Genomic DNA, 21,448 nt, shown 5'->3' with positions numbered 1-21,448 from the left:
GCTAACTCTTTTTTTGTATTTTTAGTAGAGACAGGGTCTCACCATGTTGGCCAGGCTGGTCTTGAACTCCTGACCTCAGGTGATCCGCCCCCCCACCCCCCACCCCCCCCCGCCCGCAGCCTCCCAAAATACTGATTACGGGCGTGAGCCACCGAGCCAGGCTTTCTTTTACTAGTTTGTTACCTTAGCTGTGTGCTAGTTATTACTGTTGCATAAATAATAATTAACACAGTGCTCTTAATTCTTCCAGATTTTAGTCCTCAACAGATAGTTTTTGATTGTTTTTTTAAAGATGTTAATGATCAGAAAATTAAATGTTTGGGTGTCCTCAGTCAGGTCACTGAGAATTTACTTGGCGTTTGCCACTAATATCAGCCTCAGTTACAGATGTAGCTGATGTGTCTTAACTGTAATCTTCTACTCATATGTTTTATAATTTTCCTGAAGCTAATCTGTTATTTCTAATCACTGTGTGATGTGTATTTTATTATTTAAGACTACAGTTTGGGTTAAAGATTCAATTCCCTCATTGCATTACTTTATAATTGGTAGAACAAAATAGGTAAGAAAGTTTTGTAGTGTTTGTTCCAAGGTTAGAATGGAAATCATTGTTACTTGCTTGAAAAGAGTATTTGTGGCATTCTTGTTCTGTCTTCCCCCTTCTCCCTATTCCATCATTTCATGATTCTTAAATTTTCATTTCTTCGGCTTTTCTAGATTTTGTTTTTCCTATGTCCATTATTACTGCTTCACTCACTGTGTCTTTTGATTTTCCTTATTTTTTCTAAGATTGATTTGCCTTTTTTCATTTTTCTTCTTTACTCATATGTTTATTTTTTCTTTTCTTTTCTTACCATCATTCCATTCACTCTTATATAATGCTGTCTTAGTGTGCCACTTAATTTTGTTTTAGCAAATACTCCTATGACATGACAGGCATCACTTTCACCTACATGCTGCTTTTTATTTTGACCCATTTTCATTTTGTTCTGTTTTTTGTTTTTTTTTTTTTTTTTTCATTTTTACCCTTTATCCTTGAGTTTCTTTTGTTTCTTTATGCATCCCTGTATCTCTTCTTTATTGACAGATTAGAGGTAAGTCACATTTTCGTAGCCATTAGGATATGTTTCAGAGAACAGGGTGGAAGTCCGAGAATCTGAACTGGTGATAGAAATAAACGCTCAGTGATTATCAAGACTGTTACTAAATCATTACACTGGTATTTACTATTTCTGAAGTTGTCCCAGAGGACAAATTTACATTAATAAACCTGTTTTGATGTCAAAACAATCTTTTCTTAGATTTGGTTTCTGCCTGTATCTTGATTTTTAGTATATGTGTTTAAGCTAGGGCATTAACTTCTGTTTGTTGAATTATTTGCAAGGAATATGAAAATGTTCGTCAGGAATATGAAGAAGTAAAACTAGTTCGTGACCGAGTGAAGGAAGAGGTCAGAAAACTTAAAGAAGGGCAGATTCCTATAACACGTCGAATTGAAGAAATGGAAAACGAGCGTCACAATTTGGAGGCTCAAATCAAAGAAAAGGTACTTTTTGGGTTCAATTTTGGATTATCTGAATTTTATTTTAGCAAATATAAAAAATATCTTGCAGGTGTTTGAAAATATTTTCAAGGGTTTTCCAGTATCTTTCATTTCTTAAGTTTTTTAACTAGGAATTCTGCCACCATAGGATTTTCAAGGACATACTCATTACTGTTGAAGTGTTGCTACTTTATAGGACTTCCAAGATATAAAGAGAGAAGAGTGAAATATGATTTTTTTTTAAGGTACAAGAGGATTCATAGTGGTATTCCTGGAAACACTGAGCTCTTTTTGTGAATATATTATGTATCTGCTTTGTAATTATACACCCTTTTGAAGGAGGGCAATATAGAAAATCTGATGTTTTTGGAATAGATAATAGAATAATATTCCCTGTATTTTAAAAGTATAACTAGATATTTTTTATGACTATGGCTTCTAACCTTTGGTGGATTTTGAAGTTAGAGATTATTTCAGAATTGTTTAAATTCCTTCTTCTAAAATAATGCAGTATAGGCAGATCCAAAATTGTGCATGAGATTTTGGAGATTCATGGATGCACTGAAGTCAAGGTGTTGACCCCTACTTAAGAACCTCTGATACGGCTGGGCACAGTGGCTCATGCCTGTAATCCCAGCACTTTGGGAGGCTGAGGCGGGCGGATCAGTTGAGCTCAGGAGTTCAAGACCACCTTGGCCAACATGGTGAAACCCTGTCTCTGTGAAAAATACAAAAAAGTTAGCCAGGCATGGTGGTACGTGCCTATAGGTCCCTGCTACTTGTGAGGCTGAGGCAGGAGGATCACTTGCACCTACGAGGCAGAGGTCGCAGTGAGCTGAGATCGTGCCACTGCTCTCCAGCGTGGATGACAGAGCGAGGCCCTATCTCAAAAAATATATGTGATAATAAAAATTTAAAAATAAATCAAAAAAATAATTTCTGATATAAATTGTCAGTTGGCTCAAATATGTAGAATTATTTGTAATTAGACCAGTGGAATTTATGCTATATATAGGTTAATTTTATGAAACCAGAAAACCATTCATAATCTTTGTCTACTGTATACTCCTGATTTTGGCCACTGTGCTTGAAGATGGGTGTCAGTGATCATAAAGGGTGGATCTTAGCCTGGCACTGCTATTGGGAAAAAAATTGTGGAAACATGATTTCTGCTATTGAAAGATCATTTAGGAGATAGTGTATTATGAACTTAGCAGTATTTTTTTTATAGGCATCGTCTCTATTTTTAAAGATTTTAAAGATTGTGTTTTATTCTCATGTGAATATGCTACTCCAGGTTTTTTGTTACTGAATTTGAGATTGCCATTTATACAGGTTTGACTAATATAAGTTTCATCTTTTGTTTGTAAAAAAGAAGTTATGTGGAGCTCTTTGATTTCGAGATGTGATTGTACTTTCTCTTTTTAGGCACCTGAAAGTCAGAAAAATGACTTCTTGAGCTAGATTGTACCAGATACTATGTTGAGCAATGTTTACTGAGTGAGAAAGGCCATATCTAGGAATATAAAGTAAACTTTGTAACAGAGGAAATGAATCAACAGTTTTGACTTTGCTACTATCATGTTGGAAAAGCTCCACTATATCTTAATTCTAATACAGGTTAAAGTGAGTTAAAATTATTGCACTCAAGTCCAGAAAATTAAACAATTACTAAGATCAGATAAAGGTTTTAGGACTTGATTAGATCTGATTCTGAAAGAGCGCTGCCATTTAAAATTGGTCATTTTAAATGTTACGGGGGGGGGGGGGGGGGGAAGGAATTGTAGATATTATCTAGACAAGTACCCTCATTTTATTGTTAAAGATACTGAATACCAGTGATAACACGACTTCCTCAAGGATATGAAACTAATAGTTGGCAGTCATTGTTATGTTAATGATGGTTGGTTGTAGTTAAGTTGTGGATTTGTAATTGCTTTTTTTTGTTCTTGAATTTTCTGTTACTGTAAAACTACTTTTGTGGTGGAAAATATGTACATAATAAATTTCAAATCTCTTAATTAAGGAAACATATTTAACCCTTTGTTTTGTCTATTTATAACAGAAGCCCAGCTATTGTTAAATTAGGCTCATTGTCAAACATCCACAAGCCTAATTTATTTATGTGAAAATCTGCATGGCCTAAGATGTTTCAGAATTATTTTCCTAAAGAAGTGATCCTGGATTCTGAAGTGGTACCTTATGTCAGTCTATAGTAAAAGTAGTTATTAGCACCCATAGCCTTGCAACAGTAACACAGTGGTTAATTTTGTTTAATATTCATGCTGTTCTTCTTCCTGCTGGTTCTGTTCCAGCAGAAAACTTTTTCCAACACTTGTAATTTTTTTTTTTTTTTTTAATTCCAGGCAGGTGATAAAGTGTTACAGACAGGGCATAGGCTTTTGAGTCACACAAACCTGTATTTTAAATCCTCACTCAGCTGTCTGACTTTCAGCAAATCATTTAGTCTCTCTGAGTTTTATTCTCCTCAGTCAGGTGAGGATAGTAATAGTAATCTTTATCTTACATGATTAGCATGTATGATTTAAGCCTGCATACATCAGTGTTACTAGCATCAGAAAATTAGTTTTCCTCTATGGGAAGAAACTGTTGTCTCTTGGCATCAGAGATCCACCAGAGACATGATTTCCTAGGAGGGCTCACAGCTAAAATTTATTACAGCAAAAGGATGCAAAACAGTCAGGAAAGGGAAAATGCCCTGAGGACGAAGTCTAGAAGAAACCAGGCACAAGCTTCCAAGGGTCCTCCCCCAGAGAAGTCACACAGAATGTGCTTAATTCTTCTGTCATCAAATTATGACAACATTTTTAAAGTCCTGTCTATAGGGGAAGTGCATTACAGACTCAGCACCCAAGGTTTTGATGGGCTTTGGGCAACTAGGCATTCTAGCTGCAGGTTCTCAACTTCCAGAATGCAAGAAGGAAAGCAGATGTTCTGCATCAGCCACATTGTTTGTACAAACACGCACAGTGAGCCACTCTTATCAGTTAGGAAATGGTAGAAACACTCCCAAAATCCAAATTTCCAGACAACAACCAAGGACCGACCTTGCAAACAAGCCTTTCCAAGAATAGTAGTCTTAGCCTATAATGTTAATTGTTTTCTGTATAACCCTGTTTTCTACTGTTTGAATTACATATTATAGTTGTTAATGATGTGTAAGATGTCTATTATATGTCATGTATGTGTTTTATGTGTTAATGAAAAATATCAAGGAGGTAACATACTTGGTATGATAGAACTTTGCATTTGAAATCAGACCTGATTTTTTATAATTAGTTTCCATTTTTTAGCTATGTATACAGGTTACTTGGCCTCTTTTGAGCCCTACCAGTCAGTAATATTTGTCCTGATTTTCCTGTAGGGTTGTTTTTAGGATCAGATGAAATAGGAAGATAAATGTAAAGAGAAAAACATGCATGCGTATTACTGCAACTGTTTATTAATATCATTAGGAATAACCTTTTATAGACTTGCAAATAACTCTTGGTATTTTGTTGATAATTATGGATTTTGCTTGAAATAAATTTTTGTGGGTTAACTCAATATTTGAATGGGCAGGGCCATATAATTTGCTTGCATGAGTTTTTAACTAGCTGACCCCCCCCCTCTCTGGTTTAATTTTACAGGCGACAGATATTAAGGAGGCATCTCAAAAATGCAAACAGAAGCAAGATGTTATAGAAAGGAAAGATAAACATGTAAGGTTTCATACTAAAATTTTTATTACATCAAAGTTTGCTCTAACTTTTGTTTTCAAATACGGATTATGGGACAGATTCTTGTTGGGGAATGGCCAAGATCCTCTGCATTCTCTTATTTCGTAATCCGAGGGAATGTAAGATTTGGAAGTATAGTAGTTGCTTAGAGGACAATTGTGAAAAATTTCTCAAAACTACTGGCAGCTGTGCCTTACGATCTTTGTAGCTGAGTGGCTGTAGTTTTTTAATAGGATAATGGTGGATTTGGTTACCTTAACAGCAAAAATTAAGCTCTAAGGGATTTATTCTGTTGTTTTTTAAAACACAGAAATAGACCTTTTATTTTGAAAAATCAGTGATAACACTTATGTAGAAAATGCATATGTACGTTTATGCATGATTGAAATTAATGGGACAAAGTATACTTAAACTATGGAACTTTTCGTCTTTTGTTTTTTGTTTTGTTTTTTTTTGTTTTTGTTTTTTTTTTTTTTTTTTTTGGAGACAGGGTCTCTGTTACCCAGGTCGGAGTACGGTGGCTTGATCTTGGCTCACTGCAGCCTCTGCCTCCCAGGCTCAAATAATCCTCCCACCTCAGCCTCCTGAGTAGCTGGGACCACAGGTGCATGCCACCACACCCAGGTACTTTTTTGAATTTTTGTAGAGATGGGTTTTTGCCGTGTTGCCCAGGCTGGCCTCGAATGCCTGAGCTCAAGCTATCCACCTGCCTCAGCTTCCCAAAGTGCTGGGATTACAGGCATGAGCTACTGCCCCTGGCTAGAACTTTTTATCTTTATTATATTTTTATTGTTGAGTTTTACTCTGTTTTGATATAATCTTGGTTTATAGCTCCAATTTCTAGAAATGAAGGCACTTAACGTTGTAAAACTTTAGCCTACTGCAGGTAATTTATTGCTAAGGAAAAATCTTGTTTCAATTTGTAGTATCGTGTTGTTTTTGATATGTGCAGCTTCTTCTCAATCTGAGAATATAAATTAAAAGTTTTTAAAGTTTTTTTCCTTTATAATATTGTTTTTTCTTAGTAGATTTTTGTTTCTTTTCTTATTTTGATTTCTTGCTTTCTTCCTGGAGTCTTTCCTTGTTTATCTGGGAATCTTTGGTTCTCTTTATGGTTAAAAGTAAGGCATTAAAAGGCTGATTACAAATTTTTCGTGCGTGGGTGGGCCTGATGACAAAATTATGTTAGGATGATTAGGTAAGAAAGTGGGCTCTTTTGCTAACAGATGCCCAAATATATGTGTGTTTCTATTCTTCAGGACCATTCTGAGACTAAATTTTGAAATTACCTGCCTTGGGGGTAGACATGTAACTTCAAGCATTTCTGGTGGTTGAAGCATTATGTTAATCTCCTAGTTTTCAGCCTCACCCCTTTTTCTATCCCTTTAAGTCCCAGGCGGCTCATTTAATTTCTCCAAAGAATTAACCACAAATGTTCACTGAAGCAGCTTGGTTGTCAGTGTTACGTGCTTAGGGTTGTGTATGTTGGGAGAAGGGGATTGGGATATGAAGGAAGATATGAATAATTGCATTCTATGTGATGTTATTTGTACTTGGCATTTCCTAGTCCTAAGAATTTCTGGGGTTTTTATTTGTTTTTATTTTTTAGAAGGAATAATCAGTTCTTCACATCCCTTTCTTTTTCACTCACCCTTTACACTATGGTTCCTATAATATACTGCTAAATTAGTTATTTGTTTTTTCATCTTCTAAGTATTTATTAAACTTTCCATTTAGTGATCTCTCTTCCCTTTCTTTTATCCTCATAGGATGGATCCCTTTTTACTCCACTCCTATTATTTTATTAGGGTTAGGCAGAAAAAGACATAAAACTAATCCTATATTCCCAGACACAAATACAAAGTTGGTAGATTGCCTCATGTTGAACTTCCCTTGTATTCCTGCCTTAAATTTTAATTGATGTTTTAATACATTGTGGTATTCAACTATAAAATTTTGTATTTAGGATTTTTTGAACTGTGTGAGATTGGCCTATAATTTTATTGTTTGTTCTATTCTTAACTGGTTTTGTTTTCAGGCTTATGCAGACCTGGTAAATAATTTAATACTCCTTGGATCAGTTTCAATCATTTATATTTCTTCTCTTCCTATCACTGATATTTGTGTATCCATTTTTTCCCCTCATCATATTTGCCAGGGCTTGTCACTTTGTAAGTCTTTTCAACTAATTTTTTTAAAAAATCAACTTTATTTTTTGTTGACTATTTAGTGATTTCCTCTTTCTTAATTCATCTTTCTGCTTTGAGTATTTTTTAACGTTCTTGAATTGTAAAAAGTGTGTTTCTTTTATTTTTCATCTTTCCTAATTTTAATAAATGCATTGTAGGATATAAATTTTTTTCTGGGCATCATTTGGCTACATCTCACATGTGTTGATTGGTAGGCTCTTTGTTTCAGTTTAAGATATTATAATTTTTGTTTAAATGTTTTCATTCATTTGAGGTTACCTAGCAGTTCTTATTGTTTTAATTTCTATGGATATGGAATTTTTTAGGCTTTTAAAAAATGTCGAGTTCTACTTATACTGCTTTATGGTCAACAAATGTGGCCTTATGACTTTTTTAAAGAATTTTTTGAGACTTTTTTTTTGGCTTTTATTGTATATTTGATTTTTGTACCTATTCTTCATGTATTTGAAAAGAATGTGCATTCTTTCTTCAGGTGTGGACATATGTATACACACACATATATACATATATTAGAATAGGCTTACTATAATTATGTATACTCATATATGTATACTCATATATTCTACTTTTTTGTTAACCTACTTGATTTAGTTTTTGTTGTTGTTATTGTTATAAGATGGAGTCTTGCTCTATCTCCGAGGCTGGAGTACAGTGGCGCAGTCTTGGCTCACTTCAGCTTCTGCCTCCCGGGTTCAAGTGATTCTCCTGCCTGAGTCTCCCAAGTAGCTGGGACTACAGGCATGCACCACCATGCCTGGCTAATTTTTGTATTTTTAATAGAGACGGAGTTTCACCATGTTGACCAGGCTGGTCTCAAACACCTGACCTCAAGTAATTCACCTGCGTTGGCCTCCCAAAGTGCTAGAATTACAAGTGTGAGCCACCGCACCTGGCCTGATTTAGTTATTTTTAAGGTGTCAGTATCTCCTTCTATGAGTATAGGTTTGTCTGTTTTTCCTTGTAATTATATCAGTTTTTGCTTCCTAGATTTTAAAGCTTTCTTACTTTGTTTTTATTTCTGTACCATGTTTTGGTTTATGTGCTGTAAATAATACTGGGTTTTGTTTTGAAATTTTTTTCAATTTGATGGGAAATAAAGGAGTTTAAACAGATGAAGTTTAAACAGTTCACATTTACTGTTATGTTTTCTGCTTATACTTTTTACTTGATTCCTCCTCTCTTTCCATTTTCTGTTGCTGTTAACCAGGATTTTCTCATTCTATTTTTTATTCTATAGGTTGAAAGTTATATTTAGTCCTATTCTAGTGATTATCTTAAAATTTTAAGTGACACATTTCTAACAAAAGAGTTCATCAGTATCTTTATTCTCCCACCTAATTAAGAACAAAAAATTAGCAAGCTTATACTTTCTCTTCCTGTACTTCCATGTCAGTATCATCAGAAGTTTGACTTGTGGTTATTTAAAATATTATTATTATTATTATTTTACTGCCAGTATTGACATGTTGGATATCTCTAATATGAAATCTAAAAATGCTCCAAAACCCAAAACTGTTTTGAGTGTATTGACATGATGCTCAAAGGAAATGCACTTTAGAGCATTTTGCATTTTGGATTTCTGGATTGGGGAAGTTGAACCTGTAAGTATAATGCAGATATTCAAAGGTCTTAAAAAATTTGAAATCCAAAACACTTCTGGTCCCAAGCATTTTGGATAAAGGATAATCAGCCTGTGTTTAGATTTAATGATATGTTTTATTGGTTTATTTGATCGTGTTGCTTTTGTATTATACTTCCTCTGGCTTGCTAGGAAAGGAGAAATAAAGAGTTCTCTTTTGACTAAAGTTCCATCCTTTTACTTTAAGCCTGTTTGTGTCTTTGAATCTAAAATGTGCCTCTTGTAAACAGTAGATAGTTGGACCGTGATTTTTTTGTCCTCATTAGCATAAAACCAGATATTGCAGAAAGGGGCTTATTATGAATAATAAAAGACACTCCTGTCACTCAGAAAATTCCAAGGGTTTTAAGAACTCTGTGCCAAGAACCTAGGACAAAGACTAAATATGTATGTTTATACCACAATAGTTCTTTTATATTGGATAGGAAGAAAAAAAGTTATAAACAACAAAATACATTTATGTTATATTTTACATTTATCTATTTAATTACCTTTACTGGTTCTCTTGATTTATTTGTGTAGATTCAGAGTACTGTCTAGGGTCCTTTCATTTCGGCCTTAAAGATGCCTTTTAGTGTATCTTGTAGGGGAGATCTGCTAGTGACAAATTGTTTTTTTGTTTATCTAGGAATGTCTTAAGTTTTTGTTTGTTTTTGAAGGATAGTTTTTGCTGGATATAGAATTCTTGGTTTTTTTTTCAGCACTTTGAATATGTCGTCCCACTGCCTTCTGGCCTCCATGGTTTCTAATGAGTCAGTTGTTAATCTTATTGAGGATCCTGGTGTATGATGAGTCACTTTTTTCTTACTTATAAAGTTTTCTCTTTCTTATAGCTAATCTTATTTCTAGTTGGGAATCTCCTTGAGTTTATCCTGTTTGGAATTCATTGAGCTTCTTAAATGTGCAGATTAATGTTTTTCATCAAAGTTAGGAAGTCATTGTTCAGTATTTCTTCATATATTCTTTCTGTCTCTTTTCTTTTTTGAGACTTTCATATTTTGATATGCTTGATGGTATCCCACAAATCTCAGAGACTGTTAATTTTTTGTTGTTGTTGTTCTGAGATGGACTTTAACTCTTGTTGCCCAGGCCAGAGTGCAATGGCACAATCTTGGCTCACTGCAACCTCAGCCTCCTGAGTAGCTGGGATTATAGGCGCCCACCGTTACACCCAGCTAATTTTTTGTATTTTTAGTAGAGACGGGGTTTCACCATGTTGGCCAGGCTGGTCTCCAACTCCTGACCTCAGGTGATCCACCCGCCTCGGCCTCCCAAAGTGCTGAGATTGCAGGCATGAGGCACCACGCCTGGCCCTCCGATTATTTTTCTTGATTTCTTTTTTCTTCCTGTCCCTCAAGCTGGATAATTTCAATCAACCTGTCTTCAAGTTCACTTATTCTTTCTTCTGCCTGTTTGAATTTGCTGTTAAGACCCTCTGATTAATCTTTCATTTCAGTTACTGCATTTTTCAACTCTAAATTTTTCTCTTTGGCTTTTTTTTCTAGTTTCTGTGCTTTTATTGATACTCCATATTCAGTGAGATGTTGTTCTCTTCCTTTCCTTTAGTTTTTTTTTTTTTGACATGGTTTCTTTTAGTTTATTGAGCATATTTAAAATAGCTGTTTTAATCCTTTTCCTATTTAGAAAAAAAGTACATGCAGCTCACTGCCAGCACTCATTTAATTTTACATAAACACACTCTGAGGCTTAACCAAATCTGACTGATTTTCAATGTGAAAGTAAGCACCGCCGGCAAGTATTCTCAGGGCAAACAGAAAAATAGTTAAAGCCCCTTCGTCTTGTAAGTCCATTTCTGTACTTCCTCAGGGACTTTTTCTGTTGACTGCTTTTTTCCTGAGTGTGGGCCATACGTTTTCCTTTATTTGAATGTGTTACAAGTTTTTGTTGAAACTGGATGGTTTAAGTAACATACTCTAGCAACTCTGGAAGTCAGTCCCTTTCCCCTCCCCAGGGCTTGTTGTTGTTGCTGTTTCATTGAATATGTTGTTGGTGTTTGTTTGTTTAGTGACTTTCTTAGTTCTGTAAAGTTCTTATTCTTGGTCATATGTGGCTACTGAAGTCAATACTAGGTTAGTTTAGTGGTTAGCTAATGACTGAATCTGTATTTCCTAAAATGCCTGGAACCCATGTGTTTCCCAGTCTTTGTTGAGGATCTCTGTGTATATGTTGGGTCATGCCTTCAACATTCAGCCAGGCATTATTCACACTTTACTGAGATACAATCATTTTTCTTGAATAAATGCTCCTAAGATTGTTGAAAACTTTGGTTAACTCTGTCTCAGCCTTCGCTTCCTATTTGCACACAACCTCAAAATGAAACAGAGATGAGAACTTAGGGTCTTCTCAGGTCTTTTGGGATCATGTACATAGCCCTGGGCATGCACACAGTCCTGCTAATGCACATGACCTTCTAGAATTCCAGGAATTTCCAAAACCTCATATGGTTTGGGGAGAAGCTCATTCCCCAGCCTTTTCTTTTAAGATTTTTGGTTAGCTTATTGTTTGCTGTAACTGTTATCTGCTTCAGGCAGTTGTGATGCTAAACAATTGCTTCTGATTGTTTTTGACAAATGCATGCAAGGAAAAGGCTGTTTTGCAGTGGTGAGCTGTGAGTCAGGTCAAATACAAACAAGCCTTATACAAGTAAGTTTTCCCAGGAAACTGCTGGGTAGATCAGATAATGACATTTCTCTGAGAATGAGGATTTATTAGGTTGGTGCAAAAGTAATTGCATTTTTTTTTGCCATTAGAGCTCCAAACCTGTTCATATCTCTCCAGTGGCTGCTAGACTGCAGGTTTTCACTATGATTGTGGGCTCTTGCTTTTCAACGATGCCACATGAATGGAACAAGGGGTTTAGGAATGAAGCAAGTTCAAAATTCTACAGAGCTTGCTGTTTTTACTGAGATTCAGCCATTTTTCTTGAATAAGAGCTTCCCATATTGTTACAAGCATTTGGTTAAATTCCAGAGTCCTGTGAAAGTGTTAATTTTGACGATTTTTGTCAGTGTTCTCATCACTTTTATGGAGGAGAAGATTTCTGGAGTTCCTTACTTCACCATTCCTGATGACATCCAAATCTTTTCCATATCTACAGAAAAATGTTGCTGGGATTTTAATAGGAATTTCATTAAACATTTGGGAAGAATTGAAATCTTTACTCTGTTGAATCTTCTGATCTATGAACGTGGTATGTCTCTATTTAGATTTTTTATTTCTTTCGTTAGCATTATGTAGTTTTAGCAACAAGTCCTCTGTGTGTTTTGTTAGATTCATACCTCTGACTTGATTTCTTTTTCTTTCTTCTTTGGTAGATATTTTGAGAGTTTCTACGTAGGCAGTCATGTCAGCTACAAATGGGGACAGCTTTATTTCTTTCTTTCTGATTTGTATGCACTTAGTTTTCTTGCCTTATTGCATTGGCTACAACTTCAGCGCTCTGTTGAATAAGAGTGGTGAACACTGAAATCTTCACCTTATTCTTGATCTTAGGAGGAAAGCATTCAGTTTTTCGTTATTCAGTACGTAATAATAGCAGGTTTTTTAAAAAATATGTATGTTCTGTCAGATTCAGGAAATTCTTACATGTATTCCTATGTTTCTGGGAATTTTTATGTTGAGTACATACTCAATTTTGTCAAATGCTTTTCTGCATCTGTTGATATGATTATGTAAGTTTTTAGGTGGTTAATAAGCGATGGATTATATTGATTGATTTTTGACTACCAAATCAATTTTGCATCCCTCAAATAAACCCCACTTGGTTGTGGTGTATAAGTGTATAATTCTTTTTACATATTGCTGAATTCTGTGTTAAAGGATTAAAGGATTTTTGCATCTGTATTCATGAGTGATACTGTTTTGTAGTCTTTTTGTGTTCTCTGCCTAGTTTTGGTATTAGGATAATAACTAGTTTCATAAAACAAATTGGGAAGTGATCCTTCCTCTTCTACTTTCTGAAAGAGATTATATAGAATTGATGTTTATATACTTTAAACATTATGTGTAATTCTCAAGTGAAACTCTCTGGGTGTAGAGATTTCTTCTTGGAGGGAGTTTTAAAATTAGGTTTTCAACTTCCTTAATAGCTATTAGACTAGTCAAATAATCTATTTCATATTAGGTGAATTGGTCCTTTTGTCTAAGTTGTCAAATTTATGTATGCATAAATTCTCTTATCCTTTGGTATGTATAGAATCTGTAGTGATAACCCTATTTCATTCCTGATATTGGCAATTCCCCCTATCCCCCACCCCTCCACTCTTTTTTTAGTTAATCTTGCCAAAGATTTGCTAATTTTATTCATTTTTTTTCAAGGAAGCAGCTGTTTGTTTTATTGATTTTTCTCTCTCTTTTCCATTTCATTAATATCTGTTCTTATCTTTAGATTCCCCTTCTGCCTGATGTAGATGGGCTCATTTTTTATAGGTTCTTGAGGTGGAAGCATAGATTATTGATTTGATGCTTTTCCTCTTATGTATACACTTAGCATTATACGTTTTCCTGTTATCACTGCATTAGCTGTGCCCCACAAATTTTGATATGTGCTATTTTTATTTTCATTCGGTTTATTGTGTTTTTCTTTTCATTTTTCTTGAGATCACACAATTTGTTTATTCACTAACCTGGTATTAGACATTTAGACTGTTTCTAGTTTTGGGCTACTGCCAGTAGATTTGCCATAGATATTCTTCTACTGCTTTTTGTATGGACATATGCTTTTATTTCTCTTGAATAATTTCCTAGGAGTAGAATATCATAGGTGTGCATTCAGTTTTTTAAGGAATTGCCAAACTTTTCCAGAATTTCGGTATATTGTAATTAATAAAAGTTGAATTGTGATGGCTTGGAATTTTTGTTTTTAATGGTCCTTCATGAAAAATTACACCTTCTTAAGGTATAATTTGAGAAACATTTCTCTGGAGTAGCCGTGGAGGGGTTAGATTTAGGTAGCTAGATGGAGTCTCCTTACATTGTACAAAGTAAAGCAGAATGAGTAAGGATGTAGGTAAAGCGATAGACTTAAAAGCAAGAGAAGGAGGGAGTACTTTAATTATAACTTCTATTAATGGAATGAATATGAGGCAAGGTCATTAGCTGAGTGAGTAGAAGGAAGGTAGCAATAAAAGATTGAATGAGCAAAAGGTATGAACTCATCTCAGAAAGAGAGCAAAAGTTTATTTAAAAAGTGTAGGCCGGGCGCGGTATCTCACGCCTGTAATCCCAGCACTTTGGGAGGCCGAGGCGGGCGGATCACGAGGTCAGGAGATCGAGACCATCCTGGCTAACACGGTGAAACCCTGTCTCTACTGAAAATACAAAAAATTAGCTGGGCGCGGTGGCAGGCACCTGTAGTCCCAGCTACTCGGGAGGCTGAGGCAGGAGAATGGCATGAACCCGGGAGGTGGAGCTTGCAGTGAGCTGAGATTGCACCACTGTGCTTCAGCCTGGGTGACACAGCGAGACTCCATCTCAAAAAAAAAAAAGAAAAGAAAAAGTGTAATAGGTTTATCTGGTAGTTTTGAGTGCCCGTTTAAGTTTTGTGCCATAGATTTAAAGTAAGACCAGTTTTTGAGGGTTTCTTTCATTAGTTCGATTGCTTAGATAGAGATAGTTAGAAGGTATATAGATAGGTTTAATTAGAACTGGGCTTTTTCCTGGCCAGTGTGACAAAAGAAGAAAGGTCAAGGGATCTTTGCAAGGGAGTGGTTATGGCGCTGCATTGTGGAGCCTCGGCTGATTAAGGAAAGAAATGTAAAAAGATAGTGGGGTTATTGGATTGCACAACCTTGTGGGGGTCAAAAGATAGAGTAGGAATACCAGAGTAAGTAAAATGGAAGAAAAGGAAATAGTGACCAAAGAATAGAATTATGGAAATACATTTTTCAGAAGTGGTATGATTTGGGGGGCTTTATGATCTAGAACATAACCCTCCTCAGCTACCTTCCTCTGTTCAGTAAACAGGTGGCTGAGGAAAGGTTAAGGAAAAGATGATTGAAGTTGAAGAAGTAAGGGAACACAGAGGCCAAAGAGTTAGATTGATTTTCTGTAGATATGTTTAAGTCACATGATGACGGATATAATGATGGAGAGAGGAAGACAGTGAATCAGATGCCAAAGTCATCCCTGAATGGATAAGGTTGGGGAGGATTTTCAGGGAGGTAGTTAACATAGCAACAAGGGTAATGGGTGACAAAGTCTGACCCCATGGTCTTCAGAGGAACCAAAGTGGGGCTCAATTAAAGGAGGAAGGAGTACAGTGGGGATTAATGAGAACACCCCCCCCCACCTCCATGTCCTGAAATAATGGTTTCTGGCAGGAAAAGGTCACCACTTGAGAGGGCTCTGGGGAGAACAGTTGTCTTCCAGAAATAGCCAAGTTTCCATTAGAACAAGAAGAGGGAACATTCAGGCCGGGCGTGATGACTCACGCCTGTAATCCCAGCCCTTTGGGAGGCCGAGGTGGGCAGATCATGAGGTTAGGAGATCGAGACCATCCTGGCCAACACGGTGAAACCCTGTCTCTACTAAAAAAAAAAAAATAAAAAAAATTAGCCGGGCGTGGTGGTGGGTACCTGTAGTCCCAGCTACTCGGGAGGCTGAGGCAGGAGAATGGTGTGAACCCAGGAGGCGGAGCTTGCAGTGAGCTGAGATTGCGCCACTGCACTCCAGCCTGGGTGACAGAGCGAGACTCTCTCAAAAAAAAAAAAAAAAAAAAAAAAAAAAAAAAAGAAGAGGGAACATTCAGAGAAATTGCAGATATAGAGCAGCATGGAGACAGTATCCTAGTGAAGGTAGGTGATCTAAGAGGTTTAGACTTACTGTACCTGAGCTAAACATGGATATTAGTCAGAGTAGGACTAATGTGATTAGTCATGGTAGTTTCTTGCATGAAGGTGACAAATGAGTTAGTGTTCAGAAAACTTAATTGAAAGGTAAGGGATCATTGGGCTGCTTTTCAGTTTTTCAGGTCAATATCTGACAAAGACCTTCTCTTGGTACAACTTTATATGGTAGGCCAGTGATTTTCAGTAGTTTGGTGGTCCCTGTTTTGCTGGGATTGCAGAGGTTCTATTTGTTAGTGAATCTTAATTCTGTGTCATCTTTAGTGTTTAGTGATTCTTAATTATATATTGTCATCTGTGATATGCTCATTTGTTTTCCTGAATCCCTTGAATTTCCTATTATCTGTTTTTAGGCCCATTGAACGTTGTTAATGTTCAGTGACATGTATGTATCTTAATTTTTTCAGATATATTTTCTCTTGCTTCTGGATGGTTGGTTATAGGAGAGAGGATATATTTGGGGATATGTGCATTTTGTTACTGCCAAAGCTAAATTTTTAGAAAGGAAAAATCAATACCCACATTTCAACAGGAGATGGGATAAAATGTGGTATATCCATATCACAGGATATTATGCACAAGATGTTAAAATTTTATTTTGCAAGGACATGAGGGATAATGAGAAACTGCTCTCAATGCATTTTTAGTGATGCCATTTAGTAAAAAGAATATATATTCTACAGGCAGATATAAGTAGGCATTTAAAATGTAAAACTTTACCGAGGCAGGCAGATCACTTGAGGCCGGGAATTTGAGACCAGCCTGGCCAACATGGTGAAAACCCAGTTCTACTAAATGCACAAAAATTAACCAGGCATGGTGGCACATGCCTGTGGTCCCAGCTACTCGGGAGGCTGAGACACAAGAATCACTTGAACCCAGGTTGCAGTGAACCAAGATCGCACCACTGCACTCCAGCCTGGGCAATAGAGTGAGACTCTGTCTCAAAAAAAAAAAAAAAAAAAAAAGTAAAAGTTTAAGGACGTTGGCCGGGTGCGGTGGCTCACGCCTGTAATCCCAGCACTTTGGGAGGCTGAGGCGGGTGGATCACAAGGTCAGGAGATCGAGACCATCGTGGCTAACACGGTGAAACCCCGTCTCTGCTAAAAATACAAAAAAAATTAGCTGGGCGTGGTGGCGGGCGCCTGTAGTCCCAGCTACTCAGGAGGCTGAGGCAGGAGAATGGTGTGAACCTGGGAGGCAGAGCTTGCAGGGAGCCGAGATCACACCCTGGACTCCAGCCTGGGCGACAGAGTGAGAGTCCATCTCAAAAAAAAAAAAAAAGTTTAAGGACATTAAGATTATAAGTTATTTTTATTTGTTATAAGTCTCTGTATTTTCAGTAATGAATGTGTTATAACTTTTATACTGAGGAAGGAGAGGGAGTAAATCTGACTTGGAAATAAAGCTGGCTAAAACAGATTATGTGATGTGTTAAATTTATCTATTTTAATGCAAAATTCTAGTTGTAAAATGTAAATTGGGCATATAAATGCATATTTGTTTATATGTGTGTGTCCTAAAGAAAATCTTTACTCTGTCTTAGGTAGACCATAGTTTTGATAAAAATTTCACTGATATCAAGTGGCAACTTACATAGCTGGTTTTAAAAATATAATTTACCCTGAATATAAGTGAAGGAATCTAAGCATATAGATTGATGATTAAAATCTCACAATATTAGTCTGAAGTATTGGTAGAAAATATTTCCATTGGAAGAAAATAGTTTATTTCTGTTTCAAATTACAGGTTGAGTATCTCTTATCCAAAATACTTGAGACCAGAAATGTTTGGATTTCAGAGTTTTTCAGATTTTTGGAATGTTTGCATATACATAAGGAGGTATCTTGAGAATACAACCCAATTCCAAACACAAAATTCATTTATATTTCACTTACACTTTATACACATAGCCTGAATGTAATTTTAAATGATGTTTTTAATGATTTTGTATATGAACCAAAGTTTGTGTATGTTGAACCATCAGGAAATAAAGGTGTCACTGTCTCAGCCACACCTGTGGTTGATGGCATTCCTGACTCTATTTATATGCTACTCATAAACAATCATTTTTAAATACTTATTCACACATAAATACTTAACAGTAAAAACTGACATACAACTAATATAGTGAAAAAATAATGTGTTCTGGGTAATTTGTGTTGTCATGTCAGCACTAAAAAAATTTCAGATTTTGGAGAATTTTGGATTTGGGATTTTTGGATTGGGGATATTCAGCCTGTAATAGGGTGACTTGTAATCTTTATTACCATTTTTATTATGGAAACTGTATCACATATGCCACATGACTGTTTTAATTTTGGTCTTATGGCATATAGTATGTACTTCCTGTAAATATTTAGAAATCCGTTGGGCTTTTAAAATACTTCGTTTATTCAGGAAATATTTAATAAGTGCTAATTATATACTGAGCACCACTTAAAGTATTTGAGATATATTAGTGAATGTGTAAAACAAAGATACAGGTAGTCTGGTAGAACTGGTAATGTGCTAGTCTAATTCTCACAGGACACCTTTTAGTGAGGAAAACACCTATGTTAGATTGTATGTTAAAAACTGTATTACTACAAAAGTCTTATAAACCAAGAGGAAAACAGTCTCAAGTACCAACCTACTTTTGTTTTATTAGATTGAGGAACTTCAGCAGGCTTTAATAGTAAAGCAAAATGAAGAGCTTGACCGACAGAGGAGAATAGATAATACCCGCAAAATGATAGAGGATTTGCAAAATGAACTAAAGACCACGGAAAGCTGCGAGAATCTTCAGCCCCAGATTGATGCCATTGCAAATGATCTGAGACGGATTCAGGATGAAAAGGCATTATGTGAAGGCGAGATAATTGATAAGCGAAGAGAGAGGGAAACTCTAGAGAAGGAGAAAAAGAGTAAGTTTTCATAAAGTTGAATGAAATGTTTATAAAATGTAGATATATCTCTGTTGATTGGGCTTTCTTCTGCTTCTGGTAATTATTTCTATAAAATGTTCAAGTTGCCTTCTTGAGGAAGCTCAACTCAGTTCTTCCAACTTCATACCTTAATTATCTATATCTGTCATGTACTGTAATTTGCCATGATAGCTGACCACTGTCTTCTGTCAGATTATGGCACTTGATTTAATTCTCTATAAATGCCTAGCTTTATTTTCTTGACAAAGTCACTCACTATTACTCATATCAAATTTAAGCTCTTTATTCTAGCCTTCGTAACCTTCTGTTAGCTTAGTTCCTTGAAACCTGTCCAATTTCATCTTTGGTTTTCTTTTTTTGTAGACCATGTGAATAGATCTGTGGTATTATTTGGATAGGGATTTTATATTCTGTCTGCTCAATATATATGACTAAGATCAGTTTTAAAAAATTTTTTTATATGTTTATCAAAGTATTAGATGTGTATGGCTAACAAAAAAAAAAAAAGAAGAAGAACTAGAAGGATAGAAGGGTGGCACAACTCCTTTTTTACCTCCAAAGCCAATCAAGAGTAAGCACTTTTAACTCTTTAAGAAGATTTTTTCTAGTAATCCTTCCATATATATCATATTCTTATTTAACTATTGCTTGATTAATCAACTTTAGACATTATCTTTTTGTATTTACTCTAGATGTAGATTTTACCTTATAAAACATCTCTATTATAAATTCTTCAAATGGGATTATTAATAATGATTTGTATTATTATAAATAATATACATATCTTTTTTGGTCATTTAACAATTGTCAATATTGCTTCAATCCACACTTCATAAGCTACAAATACTAGTACTCCCTCCCACCCTTGCTTTTTACTTTCCTCCCTTCTCACATTCTAAATTCTCTCATTTATACTCTGGTTTTTATATTTTCAAGGCCGAAAACATTTAGTGTTTTATGTGCTTTATTTATGGGTTAATTCTAGAAGTTTAGAAATACTAAGTATTGTTTATTAAACTTACTCATGGCTGAACCAAGTTGTGCATTATAATTAAATTTCCCTTCATTGATAGCTTTTAAAAAGCTTTTAATTTTTTTTTTTTATTTCCTTAAGCATTTTCTTAAATTGAAGAGGGAAAAAAAAAGCTGTCTTACCAGGCATTCTCTTGAGTCCTGTAGCCTTCTGTCCTTCTCCTTCCATCTAAACTGGTTGTTCTTGAGGCCTGCATGGTTATCGTTTGTAATTTTTCTCGTGCCTTTTCTGTGTTATAAACCTATTCCTGAATTCCATGTCTCATTTTCTTCTATCATACCCTTATTTTGTTGGAGTACATTTTCAGGTAACCTTCTAAGAAGAGATGTTTGGGAATTAACTTCAGAATCTTTGCACCCTTTAAAATATTCTTATTTCATCATCTCCCCACTTTTTTAGTTTTGTTGTGTATACAATTCTAGAATGAAAATATTAATTTTTCTTCCAGAATTTTGAGGGCCTACTACTGTTTGTCTTTTGATAGGAAATCTAGTGTTTTCCTTGTGGGTTTTTTTGTTTTTTTTTTTTTTTGTGGGTTACCTGTTTTTTATATTTGATAGTTTCAGGATCTTATGTTTTCCCAGGTTTTTGGACATTTTAGAAAGATTTGTTCAGGTCACATATTTTCCACTATGGGAGTACTTGCTGAGTGGTGTTTGTAACCTTCAGATCTAGGGTATTCTTCTGTATTATTATTAGAGTATTTCACTAATTAAAATTTTCAGAGAAACAAGAGTTTGTTTTGTTTTACAATTTTAGGTGTGGATGATCATATTGTACGTTTTGACAGTCTTATGAATCAGAAGGAAGATAAGCTAAGACAGAGATTCCGTGACACGTATGATGCTGTTTTATGGCTAAGAAACAACAGAGACAAATTTAAACAACGAGTCTGTGAGCCCATAATGCTCACGGTAAGAAACTTTGTTCATCTTGGTAGTACTGGTTTTATTATTGTAATCGTAGATTTTTGTTTTAAGACATTTTAGTCCCAATATTACCCTGGTTTTACATTATCAGACTTGTGGCATCTGGCATACTGCTGAATCTATACATGAGCTTTTTAAAGGTCCCCTGATCAATGAGGGTAATAACTGTCATAAAACCTGTGCTTTTTTCTAGAAAGAGGTATCAAACTGACAACTTACTGACCTAGAATCATGTTGAAAATTAGTTTGGTTAGCTGGTTCCTTTTGGCACTTGTTACTAGATTATAGCAGGGATTAGATTAAAACCTGCTGAAGAGGTAGAATGCTGCTGTAAATATGTTGATTAAAGGAAAAAAACTAAGAGGATAGGCAAGAAAATCACCTGCTACAAAGAACGGGCATTCTTAGGATTTTGAAAATGAAACCAATACTTTATTGACATCATAAAATTTTGATAGCTTTTGTTGATGATTGCGGGTCATCAAGAATAGGTGAAGCTATATTTAATAAATCATCTAGTGAAGTGTGGCCATGGATTTACTAAGATGTTTGCCATCCAGA

At 35.4% G+C, this 21,448-nt stretch overlaps 1 protein-coding gene across 3 annotated transcripts in view; it reads left to right on the top strand.

The window, feature by feature from the left end:
• The window catches only part of SMC5 (structural maintenance of chromosomes 5), a 99,720-nt gene that overhangs the window by 22,363 nt on the left and 55,909 nt on the right, over positions 1-21,448 (top strand). For all 3 annotated transcript variants that reach the window (XM_030810027.1, XM_030810029.1, XM_030810031.1), the window contains 4 exons: positions 1,385-1,546; positions 5,194-5,265; positions 18,649-18,904; positions 20,718-20,872. In XM_030810027.1, coding sequence (XP_030665887.1) covers positions 1,385-1,546; positions 5,194-5,265; positions 18,649-18,904; positions 20,718-20,872 — 645 coding nt within the window. The remainder of the gene's footprint in view (positions 1-1,384; positions 1,547-5,193; positions 5,266-18,648; positions 18,905-20,717; positions 20,873-21,448) is intronic.

The sequence above is a fragment of the Nomascus leucogenys genome, chromosome 1a (genome assembly GCF_006542625.1).
Source record: "Nomascus leucogenys isolate Asia chromosome 1a, Asia_NLE_v1, whole genome shotgun sequence".
Taxonomy (NCBI): Eukaryota; Metazoa; Chordata; class Mammalia; order Primates; family Hylobatidae; genus Nomascus; species Nomascus leucogenys.
This window is presented reverse-complemented; position numbering and strand designations above follow the sequence as displayed.